The following is a 24,520-nucleotide window of genomic DNA, read 5'->3' on the forward strand; positions in this document are numbered from 1 at the left end:
GCAATTTTCTAATGCTTACCCATCTATCTCTATTCTTACAGTCTAACACTTGTAGAATACAGAATTCTTTATTCTTTTAGACATTTAAATACAGCATTACTACAAGTTATTCTTTAATCGTACTTCTATTCTCAAGATCAATGAGATATATTTCTCAGCTCTTAAACATCACTGTTTTTACCAGCCTCTATTAAATGAATACCTATATTGAGTGCTAAGAAAAGCAAAAATCATTCTCCATAAGGAAGTATCTTGTACAAGGTACAAAATTAGCCCCAAATTACTTAGTTGCTCAAGTGCATCAAGCAACTACATTAGTCCCTTTCATTGGGGTATTTAGGTCAGGTTTATATTTTATAACAATTTTACCTACCCGCTGATAGCCAGAGTAGTCCCGGGGAGCACTGAACTGAGACTGTGTATATCCACTGTTTGGAGTGTTAGAGAATGAAGGGCGGTAACCATCATATCCTCCTAAAATTTAGGACAAGAAAAAAAACAACTTTCTTATCTTCAAAGGGAATTTTTACTTTCTCATTACTGACCAAGGGAAAAACTGAAAAACTGTAAGCTATGCTAGTTATTCAAACTAATCTATTATCCTGATCCAATCTGTTTATACATTAACTGCCTTAGAGGATAAAATTTTCACCCATCCATGCACATACACAAAAAAAAATAACAAAAAATCTCCATAAGGTCTGACAATTTATAGAAAGCAATATCCCCTACAGGACAGTGGTAGACATGGGTTTAATACATACAAAAAAACTCAGTCCCAATTTTGCCAATTTAAATGACGGTATCAACACATACTAAAAATGTTTATGTTGTACATAAGAAGCTAATGCAGAGAGAGACATATTTTTCCTAAAAATCATATGACATATTTCTATATATTGCGCAAGTCAGAAAAGAACATGAACTTGCTTTCTGGGGTTTTTCTGTTTTTGTTTTTACCTCTGAATCCATTAGCAGGTCCCCTGTATCCATTCATCAAGCCTCTAGCACCACGGGAGCCTCCACGAGACACACCACGACTGTTGTAATAGGGCTGACTGCTACGTGGAAATCCAGTGTTCTGCTGGGGGGGCTGCTGGTGGTTACCAGTCACTTGATGGGTCTGGTCCTGGGAACCATGGTAAGTGCCAACCACTATAAAAGAAAAAAATACATACGTACATACATATGTATATACACACACACACAGCTCATTACAATTTGTCTGATTTCCTACATGCTTTCTGGTTTAAGAAATGTCTTACACAGTTTCCTCAAAGTTTAATTCTGTCTTTAAATTTTCATATTAACAATAGGGAAAACTACACATTAATGAAGTCCCTGTCTTTCTCCTGTATTAAGCTAAAGGGAATAAAATTCTCCAACAAATTCCAAACCTTTGGAAGCGCACACTGTGTGAGAGCACACAATTCTATCCTTCCAAATGACCTGAAAGGCTATATTATTAAACATCTTCTGAGAGGCATCTGCTTATAGCACAAGAGACCCGCAACAGTCAAAAGATCTTACATACTGAAACACTTACCATCTTGTACCATTTAATTATTTCATTATAAAGCTCCTACTGGTAGTTTTCGTATTCTTTTAAATTTTCCTTGATACTTATTAAAACATACAAAAACATACTCTCCCATAGCTAAGCAGCTATATGCTAGAATACTCAATTACAAAGATAAATCAGCAGAGAGAGGCCTTCAACTTACACCCCACCCTAATACTTGAGTACATTTCAAGTACTTTTAAAGCACAGCCAATTTAGAAGAGAGTTAAATGGTACTCACATGGGCACTCAACCCCCTGGAGTGAAGGGAAGGTTCTAGAAGGTCCACACTATCTTATACCCCCTCCTCCTTCCACAATGGGGAGAAGTCTAAAATCTAGAAACCTTCAAAAATGAAATACCAAGGTACATTTCAGGTATTACCCCAATGTTCATAATTTACAGGGGAGAAAAAACAGTGCTAACAGTATCTTTGGGAGGTGAGGAAGGCATAGACCAAAGGAAGGCCCACACCCCAGGAACAAAACAGTCAGCAGCCTTTAGTCAGCCCAAATCTCCCGTGTTTGGGCAGAGAGAAAAGGTGATGTGAGTCTTGAAAATATTTAGCTGAGCTATTTTATAACCTCAAGAAACCCACATTTATTAGTTCTTCAAATGATATTTTGCAATGAAAAAGCTAGAGAATGCCTAGGAACAGAAGGGGTCATGGCTCCTTTTTGAACTATGTAATGGACCAGATACACTATTCACAGTGTGCTCTTTCTACATAAATTACCTTTTACTACATTCCCAAAATTTTAACTTATAAGCAAATATCACAAGTACCAGTAACATTTTCTATCTAAAAAGATTCATTCAGGGAATTCCCTGGTGGTCCAGTGGTTAGGACTCTGCACTTTCACTGCAGGGGGCATGGATTCAATCCCTGGTGGGGGAACTAAGATCCCACATGCCATGCGCCATGGCCAAAACATAATAAAAATTTTTTAAAAATAAAAAGATTCATTCATATGCAAGTAAAAAGTAGAAGAACTGAATTTTCGACTCACTTTTTATCAATAAGAATTCTATTATGCCTTTTGGTCAAATCTCACTGCAAGAAACTCAAAGTAGAACAATTAAAGGGTGATCTTTATTTAAAAATACCAGAATTCCTATTTGAGTGCATGTAAAGCATAAACACTAGTCCATAAAAAATAGCCAAAGATCCTTGCCAGATCCTTTTTTTATGTTGTTCCTGACTAGATACTAATTCAGATTAAAACAAAACTTCTGGAATGATGGGATACACTGCCTTGTTCAACAAATATCAGAATGCCCTCAACCTGCCAGGCCTGGTCCTAGACACAAGGGATGAGTTAGCTGCCAACACATAATCTTTGCCCATAAGGAAGTTTTAATAATGGGAAATAATAAGTAAATAAAATATACATACAAGTAAAAACATCTATACTGTATCAGGTAATAAGTGATTAAGGAAAACACCAAGTAGGATAAATGAGTGACCAAGTGAGCACATTACATTTGGACAAGGCAATGAAGGAAGGTCTCTGTGAGGTGATATCTGAGCATAGACCTAAAAGTCAAGAAGCAAGCCATGGAAACATCAGTGGAAGAAAGTTTCACGCAAAAAGAAAAGGAAGTGTAAAGGCCGTGAGAAAGGAAAGAATTTGTGTTTGTGGCTGGTATGGGCACATAAGGAAGAAAATAGGATATACAACCAGAATCAAGGCAGGGGCCAGATCATGGATCTTGTAAACCAAGGTAAAGACTTTGGATTTCTTTTCTAAATGTAATTGGCAGTCACTAGGAGGTTCTGAACAGGAGAGAGACATCTGATTTACATTTTAAAATAATCACTCTGGCTACTGTGTGGAGAACAGACTGGACTAAAATAAGAGTCAAGGGAGACAACTGCAATATTCCAGATAAGAGCTGATGGCTGCCTAGATCAGAGTGGTAGGGTGGAGGTGTCTGAGCAAAGCAGATGGGCCGATTTGATTTTTTACTGAAAATATCTGTAAATGTTATGAAGTTAAGTTTCATAAATATAATGTGTATTTTGAAATGGTAACAAAAGTTATCTAGTCCAGTGCTTCATAGTCAATTAGTAATGTCAAGTAGAATATAAGAACAAGATAGCTTGAAATCAACTGGCACAAAGGGCCAAACTAACCAAATCAAATGATATACAGTAATTTTTAATTTCATTACACCATCTGAAAAAAAGGTAAAACAGCAAGCATGTTAGCATAATGTCTAAAGGCACCAAATATATCCGCTCCACAACCAACTTATGAACACAAGCATGCCTCATTTTATTGTGTTTCTCTTTATTGCTCTTCACAGATACTGCGTTTTGTTTTGTTTTGTTTTTACAAATTGAAGGTTTGTGGCAACCTTGTGTAGATCAAGTCTATTAGTACCATTTTTCCAACAGCACTTGCTCATTTCATGTCTCTGGGTCACATTTTGGTATTTCTTGCAATATTTCAAACTGTTTCATTATTATATTTGTTACGGTGATCTGTAATCAGCGATCTTTGATGTTACTACTATGACTCAGTGAGGTCTCAGAGGATGGTTAGCATTTTTTGACAATAAAGTATTTTAAAATTAAGTCACGTACACTGTTTTTTTAGACATAATGCTATTATTGCACACTTAATAGGCTATAGTATAGTGCGAACAGAATTTTTATATGCACTAGGAAACCAAAAATTTCACGTGACTCACTTTGAGATATTTGCTTTATTGCAGTGGTCTGGAACCGAACCTGCAATATCCTCAAGGTACGCCTGTACATGGCAATGAATAATTAAAGGAGCCTGAGAACAAGAAGTCCAGTTTTATCATTCAAAAACACAGATTGCATAACTGCCAAATTTCTGTCAGACTGTGGTTGATTCAACCTCCCTGATTAGTGATGCTGAGTACTACAGTGACATGTAAGAAAAATCAGTGCTGACCCAGGTCTGTCAAGAAGTTAGACAATCAGAGATAGTCCAGTTACTCACATCAGTCAGTCCAGTAAAATTAAAGTATTAACTCCTATGGTTCTTAATAGGGTTTGCCAGCTTGTTGTGGGATTCCAATTAAATCTCTTAAGAATTAAATAACCAAAGACCTAAAAAAGCTATTTATGTCTTACAAATGTAAGAAATCTAAAATATCTATATCCATATTATTATTGTGATAGGTATGACAACTGGCCAAATTATGACCTTACTTGCCAACAAGGACCTTGTTTCAACCTAGTCCACCAAATGCAGCCACACCAACTCCTTTACTGCTTAATTTTGTATAACCAACTTGCTGCCAGGTATCATGCCAGCAGGCTTCAAATAATTAGCAATTAAGAGCAAAGTTGATCACAATTTGAATAACAAGTTTAATTCCTCTAAAATCACATAATGAAATAGGATAGGATATTATGAAAACTCACTAACCAAGGGAAAATGGGCATAAAGCCTCCAAAAACTGCAATAATTCACATAGAGCAAATATGGGCTTGATTTTACTCAGCATCAGCAATGAAAAATTCATATGGTCTACTACCAAAACAAAAACTCTTGGACACTGCCACTCAAAAGTCCAAACTCTCCTAACACTGTCAATAACTGCACTGCAAAGCAAGTAGTCAAGGAGGTGACACTGGTTTTCCTACCTGTTTGAAGCTGTTCTTGCTGAAGCTCTGTTTGTTCTACTTGGTGAGGCTGACTGGAAAAGCTCTGGTTATAACTGGTCTGGTACTGATTTTGCTGTTTTAAAGTTTCTGGTTCATTAACAGGAGGAACTGGGGCATTCATATTGAACACCTATAAGTAAATAAAGTAAATGATTAGTTCTTCCCTTTATGCTAATCATTTCCCTACTTTTAACATGGCCATGGCAGATCTCAATTCTGGTTTTACCTGAAACGTAAGAAAGACCATTACAGAAGTCTCAGACATCTCTCTCTCTCTCTCTCTCATACACACACACACACACACACACACACACACACACACACAAACCCTCAGTTCATGCACTTCAATGTCGAAAATACATATATACCATACAGCACTTAAAGCAGAGTATAAATGGGGATTAAAAATCTAAAAAGACATATAATCAGAAGCCTTGGAAATGCTATTATAAATGAGAAATCTTTTTAAAAGATGCAAACCCCTGATAAAATATCACTTACAGAAATTAAATCTAAGAACTTTAATTTAAATAGTTATTTTTATTGATATTTTCATCAAAAATTAAGCATTTAACTCTGAATTTTCCTGTGAGCACTGTTTTGGCTGTATCCCATCAATCACAGTATTTTCATTATCATTATTTTCTAGAAATTCTGCAATTTAGAGATGCTTACTGAAAAACCAGGGTGAAGTATCAAAATGTCCATTACTTTGAGATATACTTCAGTAAAATCAAATATTAAGCCAATATGGCAAAGTGTAAACAGCTGTTAAATCTAGGTAATGATCTATATACATAATAGATGTTATACTAGTCTACTTTTTTCATGTTTACAGTTTTGTTAATCAAATCAAAACGGTGAAACTACAAAACAAGAAGACATGGGCACATAACTCCTAAGACTCAAATTTATCTCTGGGAACAGAAAAAAATGAGAGTCTGTGTTCAATTAAATATACCCTACAGTTAGGGTAGATGCAGACTCAAGCACAAAGTTAAATAAAGACTTTCTGTTGAGACTCTAGCATGAAGATAGTACACACCAGGCACTTAATGTTAGCTGGATTAATTTGCTTACCGTTTGCATGGATTGGAATGGAGCTGCATTTACATTGATTCCACTGCTATGTAAAGGTTTGCTTGTCCCAGCCTGGAACACCTGAGGCTGAGAAGCAGCAGGAAGGGATGATGATGCTGTAGTCTGGTCTGTATTTAAAGAGATTGTTGCCTAAACACAAAGTGAATAATCACACTTTAGTGGTAAACTAAGCCAAGTCTACTACCCATACGTATGTTAACAAGCTCAACTATTTTATGAAACAAAAATACTACAGTGCATGCACTGGGTCCAAAACGAAGAGACACTGTATTAACAGTTATTTACCTCCACCCAATTCATGTATAATTGCCTCATCAAGTTTACATGACCTGGTAACAGAACTTGCCTGAATCTGGTCAATTGGTTCCTTTTGTGGTCGTTGCTCGGTAGCATGAGAAGGCTGGTACAAGGGTTGAGATGCTGTATATCCCTCACTTGTAGATGAAACCAAAGGAACCTACAAAGAAGTAAAGAAATCAAAGCTTCATTCTGTTATAAACCACCTTTAATACATACAGGGCTAAGAAACAGATATGATAAGGAGACTATAAAACCTAACAACTGCAAGAATATATATATTATTAAAGCTCAAAGTTAAATAAACCCTAGTCCAGTTATGAAGCTCCCCACAAATGTAGATAACATCTACACTAAGTTTTAAAATTATGAAATCTAAAATATGTCTTCTCAAATTCTCAGTTCAAAATTAAAAACCTTCTTCCTTCATTATAATTATAAAACACAAGGATTAACAAAAAAATTTTTTTAGTTCATCAAAAGAAAAATAAATGTAAAGATGGAAATAAAGGCCAATAGCTAGCTACCCATGCCAGACTTGGACACTTATCAAATTCCTACCTGGTTTTCATAAACTAACTAAGAAAGAGACCCAAGAAGTGATTAAAAACAAAAAGCTGTAAAAATATTTATATCACTCTTACCTGTGTAGCTTCTGGTTGTACAGAAACTTGATTAGGTTGAGCAAGTCTAGATTCAGAATGAACTGCAAAATTGATCAAACGATACTGTCATACAAAATCTAATTTCTTCAGAGATGTCTAAATACATTTACTTGCTCTTTAAAGTCAATTTTCTATAGCCAAATCCTTTATAAACTTTTCAGCAATCATGAAAATAAATGGGGAAGTATAGGCAGGATTTTAGCTTTCAAGTGAGGATTTTCGATTAATTGATAGTCACTGTAAGTCAACTGTCACAATGGCCTCCACTTTGTTTTGCAAAGTGTTAGTGAGACAGTACTAATGAAGAGGTGTGTAGAGCAGAATGGTAAGAATCAATGCTAATGTTACCCACAAAGAGCCTTTTAAAGCAGTAACCATAAAGCAGCATTACTCTTACTCAAAACTTTTAGATAATATTCAGTAACATTTTAACATTATCAACTTTCAATATAATTTCAAATGTTGCCACTGGAAAAAATAAAAACATACCTTTAAAAAGCCTATATTCAATTCAACGTGCATATTATTGCCAACTCTCACCATCCTTCCACTACTCTCCCAAATCACCGTTAGATAATAAAAAATACAGTATCTTTCGTTAGCCATTTAGAAATCATCCGTTTTCACTGGAGTCTAGTGAACTCAGCCTTACCTGAACATCTAAACAGCTTTACAGGTTACATCAGTCCTGCATGTGTTGACTGGCACAGCTAAGAAAACTATGTATTTTCTTCCTCTGGTAGAGCTCAAAAAATGAACACTGATCTGTTTTCTACTCTTGGTAGAGAGATATGAGCTCCCTTTACTTTAGAGAAATCCTAACTACCTTAACCATATTAACTGTGTTCATTAAACATGCTATTACCAGCAACTCCTTTTATGAGACTTAAGATTAACAACATTAGGGCTTCCATGGTGGTGCAGTGGTTGAGAGTCCGCCTGCCGATGTAGGGGACACGGGTTCGTGCCCCGGTCCGGGAAGATCCCACATGCCGCGGAGCGGCGGGGCCCGTGAGCCATGACCGCTGGGCCTGCGCGTCCGGAGCCTGTGCTCCGCAACGGGAGAGGCCACAACAGTGAGAGGCCGTGTACCGCAAAAAAAAAAAAAAAAAGATTAACAACATTAAATGTGTTGCTTTACATGGTTCCACTTTTATGCCCTTAATGCTGACATGCTGTAGGAAAAAAACAAGACTCAAAATTACTAATGGTCCTAAAGAGATGCTCCACTTAAGCTGATACAAAGGCACCAACCATATTTAGTGTGCTGCTGTTTCAAATAATGGTGTAAGACTAGTAAGAATTTGAAACTTACTATCTCTTCCACTTTCCTCTTGAGCATTCCCTTACCCACTCCACTATTTTTTACCGACTCCATCTTATTTTTTATTTAAGTAATAAAATGTTCAGAAATTCTCCTAAAAAGCTGCAATCATCCTTCAGAGAAAGATACCTGTTAATACTAGATTTATTCTTAGATTAATTTTGAAATTTAAATAGCCAAGCAAAATTTCATTTATACACAAAAACAAGCAAAACAGGTCTACAGTTTTACAAGTCAGGAAGTGGTTACTAATGGGGCAAGGAGAGAGGTAACTACTGACTAAAAGGGAACACAAGTAGCCTTCTGGGGTACTGGTAAAGTTCCACTTTTGGGTGCTGGCGTGTTCAAGTTTGTGAAAACTCACTGTGCTATAAATTTGCTTGTACTTTTCTGTATGTCTGTATGCCAATAAAGTTACAAAAAAAAAAAAATCCACCACCACCACCAATGATGGAACTACAGATATTATTCACATTACAGGAAAAAACAGTAACATTTCTCATCAAATTAAAAGATACAGAGACTTCCCTGGTGGTCCAGTGGGTAGGACTCCACGCTCCCAATGCAGGGGGCCCAGGTTCGGTCCCTGGTCGGGGAGCTGGATCCCGCACACATGCCGCAACTGGGAGTCCGCATGCCGCAACTAAGAAGCCCGCATGCCACAACTAAAAAAAAAAAAAGGATCCCGCATGCCACAGCGAAGATCCCGCATGCCACAACTAAGACCCGGTGCAGCCAAAGTAAACAAACAAACAAATAAATATTTTAAAATAAATAAATAAAAATAAAAGATACAAGATCTAAAAGTTAAGCATTAAAAAGAAAAATAATAATTTTCATAAACTTTACAAAACCTGAAAGCATTAGCTCTATACTTTCTTTCTCACATAAACATGTATCATTACTAACCTGGAGGGCAAACCAGCTGGGGTATGTCCATGTTCTGTGCTGGATTCATAGGCTGCGCAGATACAATGGCAGGATCAAGGGTCTGGTTTTCAAAATCCAGCATTGAATCCTACAAGTTTAGGTAGAATGTAATGGAATTAAGTTAAATAATGTAAACACTTAACCCTTCTGTCATAGTGTTTGACTAAACAGCACCTACCTGTATGAAATTATAGGGCCCCTGCATTTGCGCCATGAGGTCCTGTACTCGCTGTCTTCTCACGAGGGGATCTGCCTGAGCCACTGGGGTCAAAGAGTGGGGCTCTGGTACTGAAGGAGATGCAGCCTGAGGCTGCTGCTGGAGTGAATTTACCACCTAAAATGGGAGAGAAGGAGAGGGGACTGGGTTGGTAGAATGACAGAGCTCCACTCATTATCATCATGACTGGTCCCCAAATTACATACACCACCTACACTGTAAACAGAATAGCAGACTGGAATGTATTCAACCTGACCAAATTATGCCAAATTTAACATTCTGATCAATGCTATCACTTCTGTAGTGTTTCCAATTCCACAGGGTCACCATGTCGCATTTCAGATTTACCTTGTAAACTGCTTTCAAGAAAGACTACCTGTGATAACTTCCTAAAATTATGTGTTTTGCTTAAACTGTTAAGCCTTCTATATTAAGCAAACCTATATATCTATACCAAATATATATCTATCTCAGTACATGATATATAATGAGCATTCAAGAAATGTTAGCTATTATTATCATCAAGCTTTGAGTTCCTATCATTTCATTCTCTCTGGCAATACCATAGGATCAAGCTCTATCACCTCATCAAAACTGTTACAAAAGCCAAAGCTCACTCTGTCATTTTTCTAGCTCTAATAATTTCTGATTATTGTTTTTAGTAATTCCCTGCTCTACTGAGAAATATCACTAATTTTTATTACATCAAATTTATATTCCTCTGTCTGGCTTTTAAGTCTGGGCAAGTCATATCTGTTAAGCCTGGGCAAGTCACAACCTTATTTCCTTTGTAAGCAATACTGAGCTAACAGAGCCTGGTAACCAAACAGCACTAGGGTGAAGGAGAAGTCTAAGATGACACTCCAACGTACCCCTGTAAGGTAGTCTTTCTGAAGGCTATCCATGTGGGAGCCCAGATTTTTATAGAGCAACCTGATAACAGACAAATCATGTACTTTAATAGACAGATTAACCCCATAAATTACAAATGGATATTTGTATATTTTTTTGTAATTGTATCAGCAAAGCAGTGATTATATTAAATATCCTCAAAGACAAACAAATCACCTTTTAAACAGAACAGTCTTACATGATGAGTTTGTTATTCTAATAAACGTACTAAGAATGCAAAAGACTTAATCTAAAATTGTTCTTAGGAGAGATAAGAATTGCTAATTAAAGGCAAAAGACATCAACCTTGTAACAGAGAACTCTTACCTCAACTGTTTCAACTGTCCACTCATCTACCTGCTCCTTTTCACCACTGCTGAACTGTGTTTCTGCCATAAATTGTCTATTTACATACTGCAAAGCAAAGTAAATGTTTGAGACCTCTGTTTGAAAGGCAGAAAGGGAAAGCTAGCATTAAATAAAAATCATACCTCTGTTGATTCAACTTCACTTTGTTCAGTGTATTCTTCTGCAGGCTCAGGTTCTAAGAGGTTAAAAAATGATACAAAAGAGTGTAAGAAAACTTTTTTTAAGTTAACAATTCATTTAAATCCAAATAAGTAAACAGTTCACCATCACATAGTCTGAATTTATTTACAAAGTTATAGTTAACAGTACGTTTCTGTATTTTATTATTCTTACAATATATTCAGAAAGTGTTTTCTTTACCATTTATTCCACAATTATTTTAGTTTCAATAGTAATTATTCTGGATCAAGTATAATGCCAATAAAGCAGCATCCTAGTCTCTATTTTAATCTACTTGGTAAAAGTGGTAAGGGGGGAAAAAAATGTCTTGGGAATTCCCTGGCAGTCCATGGCAGTCCAGTGATTAGGACTCGGCACTTTCACTGCCTGGGCCTGGGTTCCATCCCTAGTTGGGGAACTTAGATCCCACAAGCCTCACAGCACAGCCAAAAAAAAAAAAAAAAAAGACTGCCTTACTGCCTTATATTGATCTGCAACCATAAATTCCATTGATGTGCAATGTTCCCTTCTAGTTTCAACCTAATGCTTACCATGTGCCAGGCACTGTATACATACTTTACAAATTACTTCCTAAATGAAGAACCTGAGGTACAGAGAAGTTCAGTAGGTTGCCCAAAGTTACACAGCTAATACGTGTTGTAGCCAAGATTTTATCCAGGCAGTCTGATTCTGGAATCCATGCTTTTACCCATTATAAAGTTTATGCTCCAACAACGCTCCCTACAGTACTCAAAATTTTATTCATCATCTTACATTATCATAGAAGTCCTCACAGTAAGTGCTTACCTACCTATTAGTGATGTGCTAGGTGCCAGAATAGATCTCTGGTGACTGACGAATCTATAGTTCAAGATCATGGAGTTATAATCACTCCACCATAAAAAAAACCAGAAAACCTCATACCGTTCACCTCATATACTGGCATTGCAAGCAGCTATAAATCTGCGTACATCAGCCAAAAACCTATTTGAAAAACCTTACAACCGTTGCTCCCTCATCCATCCTCCAGCCTAGCAATACTGCAGCAAGAGAAATACCAGTCTGTAACAATGATCAACATAAACAAGATAGGGGCTTCCCTGGTGGCACACTGGTTAAGAATCCACCTGCTGATGCAGGGGACATAGGTTCGTGCCCTGGTCCAGGAAGATCACACATGCTGTGGAGTAACTAAGCCTGTGTGCCACAACTACTGAGCCTGTGCTCCAGAGCCCGCGAGCCACAACTACTGAGCCCATGTGCCAGAACTACTGAAGCCCACACGCCTAGAGCCCGTGCTCCGCAACAAGAGAAGCCACCACAATGAGACTCCAGCACACCGCAACAAAGAGTAGCCCCCGCTCGCCGCAACTAGAGAAGAGCCCGCGCACAGCAACAAAGACCCAACACAGCCAAAAATAAAATAATTTTAAAAATAAAACTAAAAAAAAAGATAAACAACTGATATTTAATGCCTCTGGGAATTACTCTTAACATGCTTTGTCTTAATATTTGGTCATGCTTAAAGTTTCTTTAAAGATCTAAGTGTACAAATATAACTAAATAAATGTATAGCTTGAACTTGTGGCAAAGGAAAGTAAAACCAGGACCCTAAACTAAAGCTCATATCCACCTGAGTACTCACCAGCTTCAGCTACCTGGTCTTCAACTGCAGGTGCTGAGGCTGCCTCTTCTTCCTCACACAGCCCATTCTGGTGGTTGTGAGTGCTGTCAAAGTAGTTTGACTGGAAAACACGCTCAACAATTTCCTTTAGAGCTTTATCTAAAAACAGAATATTAATTATAGTCTTGGACTATCTGAGGATGCCTGACTTAAAAGATTCAACGTTCTACAAAATACAGTGGTAAGAAAAAAAAACCCATCAACTATTACTTAAAAACATAAAACCATTAAATTCCAACAGAAATTTATTACAGAATAATAGGGAACAACAAATTATTTGTATTAAATTTTTAAGTATTTTAAATAAGTTAGTCCAAAAAAACCCTGACAATTATCATTTATTCATTCAATAAACATTTACTTAGCACCTAACTGTATGTTAAGCAATGAACTAGGCACTGGGGCTACAGAGAGGTATGTAAAGATACAGTATCTGCCCTCACTAAGTGAACAGTCCAATAAAGAAGAGTTATCAAATACTCACAAAAACAGTAAAATTACATCTGTGAAAAGTACTACACAGAAGTACAATGGACTGGACCTAATCAGGGAGAGACCATGAGAGGCTTTTCTGGTATAAGGGCTGCAAGAGCTGGGATCTGAAAGGTGAGTAGTAGAGAGGAAACAAGTGTTTCAAGGCAGAGGCAACAGCATCTACAAAGCCCTGTACACAGGGTGCCAAATACAAGAAAATTAAAGTATGCATTGTGGCGGGAGCATAGGGAGTGAGAAAAAGCATAAGGAAAGATGAGTCTGGAGAGACTGGTAAGAGCCAGAATATGCAAGGTCTTACAAACTAAGGGCAAATGTATATAAAATGTGATTAAAATAAAACCATTAAAAGATTTTAAAGAGGAATGGATGGTGAATTCAGTTAAGAGACTGCATTAGACAACAGAAAGGCAGAAAAGCAGAGAAAAAGAAGTAGATTCAAAAGATATTTAAAAGAAAAATAAAATTGTCAGAATTTGGTACATAAAGGGGACAGGGCGGTGGGGGAAGGTTTGTGTCAGGAGTTAATCTCCATTTCCTGGCTTTGTATAGTAGATGTAGAGCAAGACTATTAAATAGGTCACTATACGGAAAAATGAAACTTCAGGGACATTATATCAAAGTATTATAAAATTAATGCTATTAAAAGTAAAACTATAGGGGGACTTCCCTGGTGTTACAGTGGTTAAGACTCCACGCTCCCAGTGCAGGGGCCCCAGATTCGATCCCTGGTCCGGGAACTAGATCCCACACGCATGCCGCAACTAAGAGTTCACAAGCCACAACTAAGGAGCCCGAGAGCTGCAACTAAGACCCGATGCAACCAAATAAATAAATAAATATTTTTTTTTAAAAAAGTAAAGCTATTGGGAATTTCCTGGCAGTCCAGTAGTTAGGACTGCGCTCTCACTGCTGAGGGCCCGGTTCAAGCCCTGGTCAGGGAACTAAAACCCCGCAAGCCACACAGCACAGCCAAATAAATAAGTAAATAAATATTAACTTTTTTATATATATATATATATATGCACACATATAATATATATGTTTATTTATTTATTTATTTGGCTGTGTCGGGTCTTAGCTGCAGCACACAGGATCTTCGTTGCGGCATGCGGGATCTTTCACTCTTCTCTACTTGTGGCACGCAGGCTTCTCTCTAGTTGTGGCACATGGGATCAGTTGCCCAGCAGCATGTGGGATCTTAGTTCCCCGAACAGGGACCAAACTCGCGTCCCCTGCATTGGAAGGCGGATTCTTAACCACTGGGCCACCAGGGAAGTCCCAATAACTATTAACTTTTGAATGCTGAACACTTCACATGTTTTCCTTCCCCTGCTTCAGAATCTCCTGCCTCAGAACTATTTTTAAAAAACTTATGAAAACTGAATGCACATAAAAACACTAATATGAGTAAATTATATCTTTCCATTAACTATAAAGATGTTACATTCCTCAGATGCAGGAATGAGGCCAGGTAGAAAATAACACCAAAACAAGCTACGGCTTAGACTTTAACCCTTGTTACTCCTCAACAGTGCTCATGAAAATTTTATCAGGCTTGACCTAAAGCTACTTTTTGAAGCTAACAAGTTTATACACATGTCAACTGCTTTCTAATCAAACTTCAAGTGGGGAATTCAGTACATATTTGTAGCAGAACTAAAATCAAGAAGCCAAAAAGTTTTTTTTTAACGAAGAAATACAGACAACACAAGTTAACAAACCAAGAAAATGATTTCTTACGTGAAAAGACACAAAAGCATTGGTTCCTCATATTCGATTTACCCATCTCCTTAAAGCAAATACACTCCAAATTACATCATACAGTTTTGCCAAAAAAAGTATAAGCTCTTTTCAACCAAATAGCTAAAAACAGGGTATAAACAGATACTTTTGCCTTAATATGTTCAAAAATCTACTTCCCTAAATCGACATTAAAAATAGCTAAGAATCTATTCCCTGACTTACTAAGGGGTTAAAATCTAAAATTCCTAATTTACTGAGGTAGTGTAACTTAAAAATATCCTTTAAAAAAAAAAAAAAATCAACAGGGCTTCCCTGGTGGCGCACTGGTGAGAGTCCACCTGCCAATGCAGGGGACACGGGTTCGTGCCCTGGTTCAGGAGGATCCCACATGCCGCGGAGCGGCTGGGCCCATGAGCCATGGCCGCTGGGCCTGCGCGTCCGAAGCCTGTGCTCCGCAACGGGAGAGGCCACAGCAGTGAGAGGCCCGCGTACCGAAAAAAAAAAAAAAAAAAATCATACAACTGCATATTTACAATTAAGGAATTCACATACAGAATACTGGCCTAGATATTAGCTTTTTAAAAAACATAGAAAAAAATGAATGTCCCAAATTGGCAGAAGTTCAAGAAAAACTAAAGATAGACTAAGGCTATGACCATGAGTAGAATGTACAGGGTGCAGTAAATGTTTTTCACAAAATTTCATCTGTAAGGAAAAACCAGTCCCCATCTAGTACCAAAAACAATGAAAGTCAATTTGGTATTAATCTGTCCACCTCAAGCAAAATAAGTTATGAACAAAACCATGTTAATTTAGGACTCCCATCTTTATAGATTTTTGATTGGTTGATGCTGGTGTTTTGACTTACACACAAAAAAATTGCAAAAAATAAACAAATAAAAAGATACAAAAAGTAAATAAACCAAAAAGTAAACAGTCGATTAACGTTATTTACACAGTTCTAAAATTTCTTTAATATTTATTTTTATTTTATTTTATTGTGGAAAGAACCCTTAGCATGAGATATACCTTTTAACAAATTTTTTTTTCAACAAAATTTAAGTGTACCATGTATTATTGTTGACTACAGGTGCAATGTTGTACAGCACACCTCTAGAATTTATTCATCTTGCTTGAATGAAACTTTATGCCCAGTGATTAGTAAGTCCCCATTCCCCCTCCCCCCAGCCCCTGGAAAATACCATTTCCTTCTTTGATTCTATGAATTTGACTTTTTTTTTTTAAATATCTTTATTGGAGTATAATTGCTTTACAATGTTGTGTTAGTTTCTGCTGTATAACAAAGTGTATCAGCTATATATCCCCATATCCCCTCCCTCTTGCCTCTTTCTCCCACCCTCCCTTATCCCACCCCTCTAGGTGGTCACAAAGCATGGAGCTGATCTCCCTGTGCTATGCAGCTGCTTCCCATTAGGTATCTATCTTACATTAAATTTTAAAGATTCTTAGTCACAAAATCAAAAGTTGTCAGTGATACTCACAGGTTGTTCCACATACAGGTTTTTCCTTCCCTTCCAGCAAGTCCCACAGGTGAATGGAGGCATGTTCATACTGCTCATTCAACCTTGTAATAATAAAACAGCTAGTTAATTACCTTTCGGTTGTCTACTCAACACAACATTTAGAAATTTCTATTATCAAATACCACTATACCTCAAGCTCATGTCCCGTTCAGGGTCTGCTAATTTGTAGAACTCATCCAGCAACGACAATTCCTCTTCTGACAATATTGGCACTCCATTCAAACCTTGCTTGAGGTCAGTTCTCACTTCGTCATCTCCCAATTTGTCCAAAACATACTGCAGCTCAAGCACAGTTTTTAAACGTTTCTGTTCAGCTTCTTCTCTCATAAGCTGCTCCCGACGTGCTGTCTTCTTTATTGTTTTCTGAATCTGCATAAGAATATAAACATAGACGTAGAAGTAAGTTTTACGAAACTCCTTTACATCAATTTCAGGTCCAATGTAAATAAGACATATTTCATTCACTGAGTTAAATGAGACCCTGATATACAAAAGAATGACTCCCAACTTAAAAACAGTTTAATAAGTAATCTGTTTTAAGTAGCTGCTGGAAATTCAAAATACATCTTTTCCTAGAAGGTATTACACTATGGAAATGGTATCAATGAAACAATATATTGGGGATTTGCTTCAAAATAATCTAGCAGGCAGGGAGCAAGGGAGTAGGTGTATAGATGAAATATAATTGCCCATGAAATCATGGTAACTGTAAAAGCTAGGTATAGGTAAATGTGAGCTCATTATAGTCTTTTCTTTAGTTTTTAAATTTTCCATAATAAAAAGTATAAAAACTAAAAATTTTAATTAAGGTTGAGACAATTAAAAAAGAAACCCAACCAACAGCCACAATAAAAAAAAAAATCTTATCTATGTCTATCTCTATGAAAAAATGGTTCAAAATACTAATTTCAATTGCCTACTATTGACTCACAAGAAGATGTCAAACCCACTACTCATCCCAACAATCCACCACTTCCATTCTAGGAAGAAAGGCAGGAATGAGAAAATAAGTCAAGAAAGCAAAAGTAAGATAATAAAGAAAGCCACTTTGGATGAAACGAGGAGTTCAAGTAGGGAAGACTATGAAGACTTGAAAAGGTAGGCTGGAACTAGGTTAAAGAAGCTCTTGAACCAAAACAAAAAAAGTGTTTAATAGCTGCGAAAGTGCAACAAAGCATCAGAGTTAAATAAAAGGACTGCCAATGAAGTTAAAGGCCCAGTGAAAAGTTCCTGAAAACACCAGTGTTAAAAAAAGAAGCAAAGGAGGATACAAGTATTTTCATTTACATAGTGACAGTAGCTTCAAAAATAGATTCTATATTAAATTGTATATAGCAATTCTACTTCTGTGACCCATATTTTTTTTTTTAAATCAGAAACAAGAAATTGGACAGGGTTCATCAAGCCTGACGCTCTGATCTAAGCCAAGTGGAACAAATCCCTACTTGGGTGTAAATTAAATTTCCCTTACTCTATTTTGAGGGGTATCAATATTTTCCACCTTTAATCAAATTTAGTAAGTAACAATAATATTAAGTGCATGAAGTAGTTATACGTCAAATACTGTTATAAGCATAACCCTATAATGAGGCACTATTACTGCCCCTCCCCTCTCCCTTTTTCTCCCATCCTTTCCTTGCTATCCTACTGGCTCTGTTTCTCTGGAAAACCCTGACTGATGCAGGTATAGACTCTTTCAAAGTCATACAGCTATTAAGTAAAAGTGGCAGAATCAGGATTCAAATCAGGCAGTTTGGTTCCAGTCAGAACTCTTCATCTCTGTACTGCGTTGTCTCTCATCACATAATAAACTGTTTTGTTTATTCATTTCACCAAATCAGAGACAAATTCAAATTTCAACGTTGTTATAAGCCTTTCTCCAAATAAGCTAACACTAATTCAGAAGGCTATCAATTTTCTGGTCTCAACTTTCAACAAATTATTTGACTTTGCTCACATTTAATTTTATCCTGTTCCCAAAGGCTTCTGTCACATCAAAAGATGTTTGGGGAAAAACACACCACTTTGTTGGATCAAGAGTTGATACAAGTGCAATATATTAGTCGGCCACATCCCTTAAGATCTCTATGGAGAAAGTAGTTACCCATTATATCAACAGGTTTCTTTATTTTCTGATAGTTAATGGGATTGTAACATAGTCATGAGGCATAAAAGAATACATGGAAGATAAATGTCTATCACGTTTATACAGTTATCTCTCCGTAGCCAAGGGGAATCGATTCCAGGACTACCCCCCACCCCACCCCCCGTGGATACCAAAATCCATGGATGTTCCAAGTCCCTTACAGTCCACACTCTGTATCTGCAGATTCAACCAACCTAGGATTTCAATCCTTGGATGAAGATCCCGTATATACAGAAGGCTGTTATATTTGCATAAATAATTTTTTAAACCAACGATACATGTCTGTCATATATGAAACTCAGTCCTTTTAAAAGGCATCTTTCAGGTGTTACACTGAACTTTACAGAATTGGAAAGCATCTTAGATATAACTGGATCCAATCCTCTCCCCCTTGCAGAGAGCTTATCAACAGTAATGCAAGAATTAAAACTCAAAGAGACAAAATTTTCTGCCCTCCTCATTTTTAATATTTCATAAACATGCTATTTTTTACTTACATCTTGGCTTAATGCCATGAAACTCCTCTGTAGTTCTTTTGCAAACTCCAAATTATTTGTGACTTCCTGGTACTTAGATACAGCATCCTAAAATAACAAAGAAAGAACCCGACTTTACTGGAAACACAAAGAAACACAAAATTAATTTTCCTATTAAAATTAATGAGCATAAAATCTTAATAAAAATATAACATCTTTACCAGCTGATCTTGATTAAGCCTTTCCCCTTTGTTCATTCGTTCCTGATAATCATCAAGCTTGCCCTATATTAAAAGAAAAAAAAATTATATTCCATACTGAAAGTATATACCAGCTTAACCATGCTAAAATAACAAACCCACATAATTCTCTAAGTTTGTCTCAAATCTTGCCATAAATATACTTTTTAGATATACTACAGTTTAAGTCAGTATATAAAATAGCTTTGAGTTAAAAAATGAATTTAAATACCCCAGCCATGCTGAATGATACCAAATACTGTTATTATAAGCCAATGAAAAAAACGCTGCTTATTTTTTAGGTTTCTCAAAAAAGATATGCATCAGATGGCCCAGGCATATAATACTCATCCACATAAGTGAGGGCCACAATTTGGTGAAAATCCCAGTTACACCTAAGTGAGCATATCAGACATTTTATTAAGTGTTAAATTTTTGTCCCTCCCTCCCCCTGCCAAAGAATTCATGTAAGTGACATAAAAGAGTTTATTTTTCCTGAATAAACACACATGCATATTGTCTTTGACATGCCTCACTCATTTCCCTTGAACTGAAATAACTTCAAGCTATCATATCACCTACAGGCACAGTACACTAGTCCACAGCTTTCCTTTTGTTATTTTCTCACAGATGTAATTAATGTGCAAGGGGGGGAAGAAGTTAAGCCTCTGGTTCAAGATCATCTCCCTCCCCCCCACCCCTAAGTTGAAAACTTTGGAGGTTTCCTAGGCTACTACTATTAGATAAGCACCCCCTGCCCACCCCCCCGCGGAGATACTCAGGTACTGAAGCACAGTTAAAAATTCAGATATTGTTTTAATAAGTTGAAATCTAAATTGAGGGGCGGGGGGGGGGGGCGCAGGCGGAATTCCCTGGTGGTCCAGTGGTTAAGACTCCATGCTCCCAATGCAGGGGCCCGGGGTGCCATCCTTGGTAAGGGACCTAGATCCTGCACACAACAACAAAGATCTCACATGCCACAACTAAGAACCAGCGCAGCCAAATAAATAAATAAATATTTTTTTAAATAAAATAAAATAAATTTTTAAACAATCACAATAAATTACAAACATATACTTTACCCTTAGCAATAATAAAATAATGAAGAAACCAAATACAAAGTAAGGGTCTGATAAAATTCAGAGGCACAGAAACAAGTTTAAGAGCAACGCTAGAAAGGTGTTTTAGGTCAAATGATCCATTTTCTTTATGGCAGAAAAGACAGTAGTCAACTTTTATAGCCATTCTACCCTAAATGAAACAGCCTATCACAATTCCTTAGTTATATGGAAGGTAAATAAAATCAATACAATCATTAAAACATTAAAGGATGATGAAACTATCCAATTTTATTTAGGTGAACTATTTACACAATCAACAAGCTTCCAACTAAACACATATAAAATTCAAGTCTACCAGATGAAAATCAAGATTTTTACACTGATATGACAGGCCTAACCCCATGTGCAAAAGATAAGCTCAACTGCCTCAAACACTCTGAGGATGGAACAAAGACAGTTCATTCATTTTTTTAAAAGGGTAGGCTAATTTTTCTTTAAGAAATAAAAAACAAGTTAAGATTTGCTTTTAATTATGATTTAGGATGTAATAACAGCGTTATAATCTGCATTCCACTATTTAGAAGATATGCAGACAGAAGGGAGGCCTGAAATTTAGTGTCAGTACACGGTTAAAATTCTAGCAACCAGGCAAAAGAAAAACTACTATTAGCTTATACCTTGCATTTATTATCTTCCCTTTTTATGGTATTATACATTTTTCAAGGAAACTGTTGCTAGATCAGGACATTAATACACAGTGAATGTCCTACATATCCCACAAGGGATAGTTTTTTGTTTTTTGGGTTTTTTTGTTTTGTTTTTTTTTGCAGTACGCGGGCCTCTCACTGTTGTGGCCTCTCCCGTTGCGGAGCACAGGCTCAGCGGCCATGGCTCACGGGCCCCGCCGCTCCGCCGGGGCACGAACCCGCATCCCCTGCATCGGCAGGCGGACTCTCAACCACTGTGCCACCAGAGAAGCCCAAGGGATAGTTTTATATACCTAGATTTTTTTAAAAAAAAATAAATTTGGGCTTCCCTGGTGGCACAGTGGTTGGGAGCCCGCCTGCCGATGCAGGGGACGCGGGTTCGTGCCCCGGTCCAGGAGGATCCCACGTGAGCCACTGTCGCCGGGCCTGCGCGTCCGGAGCCTGTGCTCCGCAACGGGAGGGGCCACAGCAGTGAGAGGCCCGCGTACCGCAAAAAAACAAAACAAACAAAAAAAATTTTATTTATTTATTTTTGGCTGTGTTGGGTCTTCTTCATTGCTGCACGCAGGCTTTCTCTAGCTGTGGCAAGCGGGGGCTACTTTTCGTTGAGGTGCGCGGGCTTCTCATTGTGGTGGCTTCTCTTGTTGCGGAGCACGGGCTCTAGGCGCACGGGCTTCAGTAGCTGTGGCTCGCCGGCTCTAGAGTGCAGGCTCAGTAGTTGTGGTGCTCAGGCTTAGTTACTCTGTGGCATGCGGGATCTTTCCGAACCAGGACTCAAACCCATGTCCCTCCCCTGCATTGACAGGCGTATTCTTAACCACTGCGCCACCAGGGAAGCCCTATACCTAGCTTTAACTTTGTCATTTAATGTCTCGAGAACTTAAAACTCCTGAAAAATGCCTATATATATATATATATATATATATATACATATACACACACACACGTATGAAAAACAAAGATTTTTTTAAATGTTAAGAATGGTACCTGAGTGGTACAATTATAGGTGGAATCTTTTTCCTTTTTTTGTACCCTTAGATATTCTGCAATAGACATATAATAAAAAATTAAAATCTTGTGCTATATAAAAGATGTTAAGATTGTTAGATTTCAGGATATTGTTAGGACCTTCACCTATAATAATCCATGAGTATGAATCTATATTATCCTAGGACAAGATATCCTATAGCAGAAAAGCTCCAATTTTCTACACAATAGGAAATTTACTATTCATCTAACCCAGAGATCTATGGCAGATTACATTTTCTAAAGATGGCTCCCACATACTGTTCTACAATGTGACCTTGGCACTTCCCCATTAAGAACTAACCCAATTCCTCTGCCATTTTATTGAGTGGACGCCAACCAACAGTGTACAGTGGAAGTAATCCCGTATGACTTCCAGGGTTGAGTCATTAACAGCACTGCATCTCTGCCCTGTTTGCTGGTCACTAAAACCAATCATGTTTGGAACCCCGAGCCATCATATAAGAAGTTCAATAACCCCGAGGCTGCCATGCTATGAGGAAGCTAAGCCATGAAGACAGGTCTCATATAAGAATTCTGGTCAGCAATCCTAGTGTTAAGTCATCCTAGCCCAGGCATCAGACATGTGAGTAAACAAGGCTGAGTCTTCCCAGCTGAGGCCCCAGGCATCATAGAGCAGGTCAACCCCGCTGCATGCCCTGTCTGAATCCCTGACAGGCATCTTCTGTGCTCATGATGCGATGAGGTAAGTGTTGGAGTAATCTGTCACACAGCAATAACTGGAAGGTTAAGAGGTAAATAAACAGAGAAAGCAGCTACTTTGTGAAACTCAGCTTCATAGTACACATCTTCATGGAATACTGTCATCAAAAAAGGATGCAAAAAGACCTCTGTGCAGCCAAAATAAAGATCTATGCATTAAATACAAGTAGAAAAATTGTTCATTTGGGGTTAAAATTGGTAGTATGAACTTAGTCACTACATAAATAAGGACTTGGTTGTCAAACTGACAGATCCAGCATTAACCACAACAAAAACAGAGAGGCAAAGACAGGAGTAAAGGACTCCAGACAAACACAGCTTTTTTTCTTCCCTAAGCTAGAACATGGTTCCTAACTTATAAAGTGGTAAAGACAAATTTGTTAACTACTCATATCATCCACATAAAATGAATATTAAGGTTTTTTTTTTCCAGGAGAATGTAGTCGTTTTTCTAGCATCAGATATCTTAATCAGAAAGCCTACCACAATATTGATATAACTGAAACCTGCCCTCTTAGATTCTATCTTGAAATATCTACACTGAAAATTCAATTTAGGGTTCCTTTTTCAACTACTGAGCAGCCTGAATGTATTAAAAATTCATTTATAGCACCACATATGAGCAAGATAAAAAATCAGGCCATTTTCCAGACTACTCAGAGTCTCTAAAGCAGAACCATGGGATAGCAGTGGGACAGACATTACCCAGTAAATGTCAAAAGACTATATAGTCATGTAGTACTAAGAAATAATTGTCCCAACAAGTGCTGTCCAGTCCTACCTCCTGTTTCTTTGTTGCCTATAATAGTTGACAGTGTTTGTTATGTGACAGACCACATTCAAATTTAAAGTATCAGGGAAGCACTATTATCAATCATATTTCATCTAAATGGAAACTGAAAGAAAGGGCAATTAAATAACTTGCCTAAGGTCATATATCCCAGAAAAATTATGTGTGCCTCAACACTTGCCCACTCTGTACTCCAGCCACCACTACATTTCATTTCTGCCCTCCTGCTGCTGTTTTCCTCCTTTTCCTTCTCCAGAATCACAGTGCACCCAGATCCTCCATTCTTCCCAAAGATTTTTTCATCACCACCAAAGTTACTTTATTGAAATGTTTTTAAAAAATTCACTACAGTGCCATGAGGGTGCTAGAAGATAAATATCCAAAATAGCTGTTTTCCAGAGACTTCCTGCCTGTGATAACCAAGAAATTACACAGATGAATAATTTTTAAAATATTTTTAAATTGAACAGTTCAAAAGAAATGGCAAAAGAGATGACAGACTCCAAAAAACCAAAAATTCTTCAACTAGACAACTGTAAACAGTCACAACAAGGAAGATTAGGAGAGACAACATCTTTAGCTCCACTATCTGGGAAACTATGTAACTTTTGTTCTCAATTAAGGGGATCTCCAAACTGAGGCAGAATACTTAAAAATGAAGTCTAAAATAACAAAAGTGGTAAGAACGCCTAGCTATATCTTAAATTATTTTACGTCTCCAGG

At 37.3% G+C, this 24,520-nt stretch overlaps 1 protein-coding gene across 3 annotated transcripts in view; it reads right to left on the minus strand.

The window, feature by feature from the left end:
* Nucleotides 1–24,520, minus strand: part of CAPRIN1 (cell cycle associated protein 1) — a 36,587-nt gene that overhangs the window by 4,438 nt on the left and 7,629 nt on the right. Inside the window, exons 3-17 of one of the 3 annotated variants that reach the window (XM_022583660.2) lie at nucleotides 19,473–19,535; nucleotides 19,273–19,359; nucleotides 16,760–16,998; nucleotides 16,588–16,670; nucleotides 12,809–12,946; nucleotides 11,127–11,179; nucleotides 10,963–11,049; nucleotides 9,706–9,861; nucleotides 9,507–9,615; nucleotides 7,253–7,314; nucleotides 6,658–6,768; nucleotides 6,291–6,440; nucleotides 5,190–5,340; nucleotides 961–1,155; nucleotides 374–474 (exon numbers count right to left, since the gene is read on the minus strand). In XM_022583660.2, the coding sequence (XP_022439368.1) occupies nucleotides 374–474; nucleotides 961–1,155; nucleotides 5,190–5,340; nucleotides 6,291–6,440; nucleotides 6,658–6,768; nucleotides 7,253–7,314; nucleotides 9,507–9,615; nucleotides 9,706–9,861; nucleotides 10,963–11,049; nucleotides 11,127–11,179; nucleotides 12,809–12,946; nucleotides 16,588–16,670; nucleotides 16,760–16,998; nucleotides 19,273–19,359; nucleotides 19,473–19,535 (1,785 nt within the window). Of the gene's footprint in view, nucleotides 1–373; nucleotides 475–960; nucleotides 1,156–1,802; nucleotides 1,907–5,189; nucleotides 5,341–6,290; nucleotides 6,441–6,657; nucleotides 6,769–7,252; nucleotides 7,315–9,506; nucleotides 9,616–9,705; nucleotides 9,862–10,962; nucleotides 11,050–11,126; nucleotides 11,180–12,808; nucleotides 12,947–16,587; nucleotides 16,671–16,759; nucleotides 16,999–19,272; nucleotides 19,360–19,472; nucleotides 19,536–24,520 lie in introns of those variants that run through there. The other 2 variants (XR_016393804.1, XM_089914963.1) reach the window with 2 other exon arrangements.

This window comes from Delphinapterus leucas, chromosome 7, assembly GCF_059928025.1.
Source record: "Delphinapterus leucas isolate spDelLeu-1000000601 "Yukka" chromosome 7, BTC_Dleu_Yukka2, whole genome shotgun sequence".
Lineage (NCBI taxonomy): Eukaryota > Metazoa > Chordata > Mammalia > Artiodactyla > Monodontidae > Delphinapterus > Delphinapterus leucas.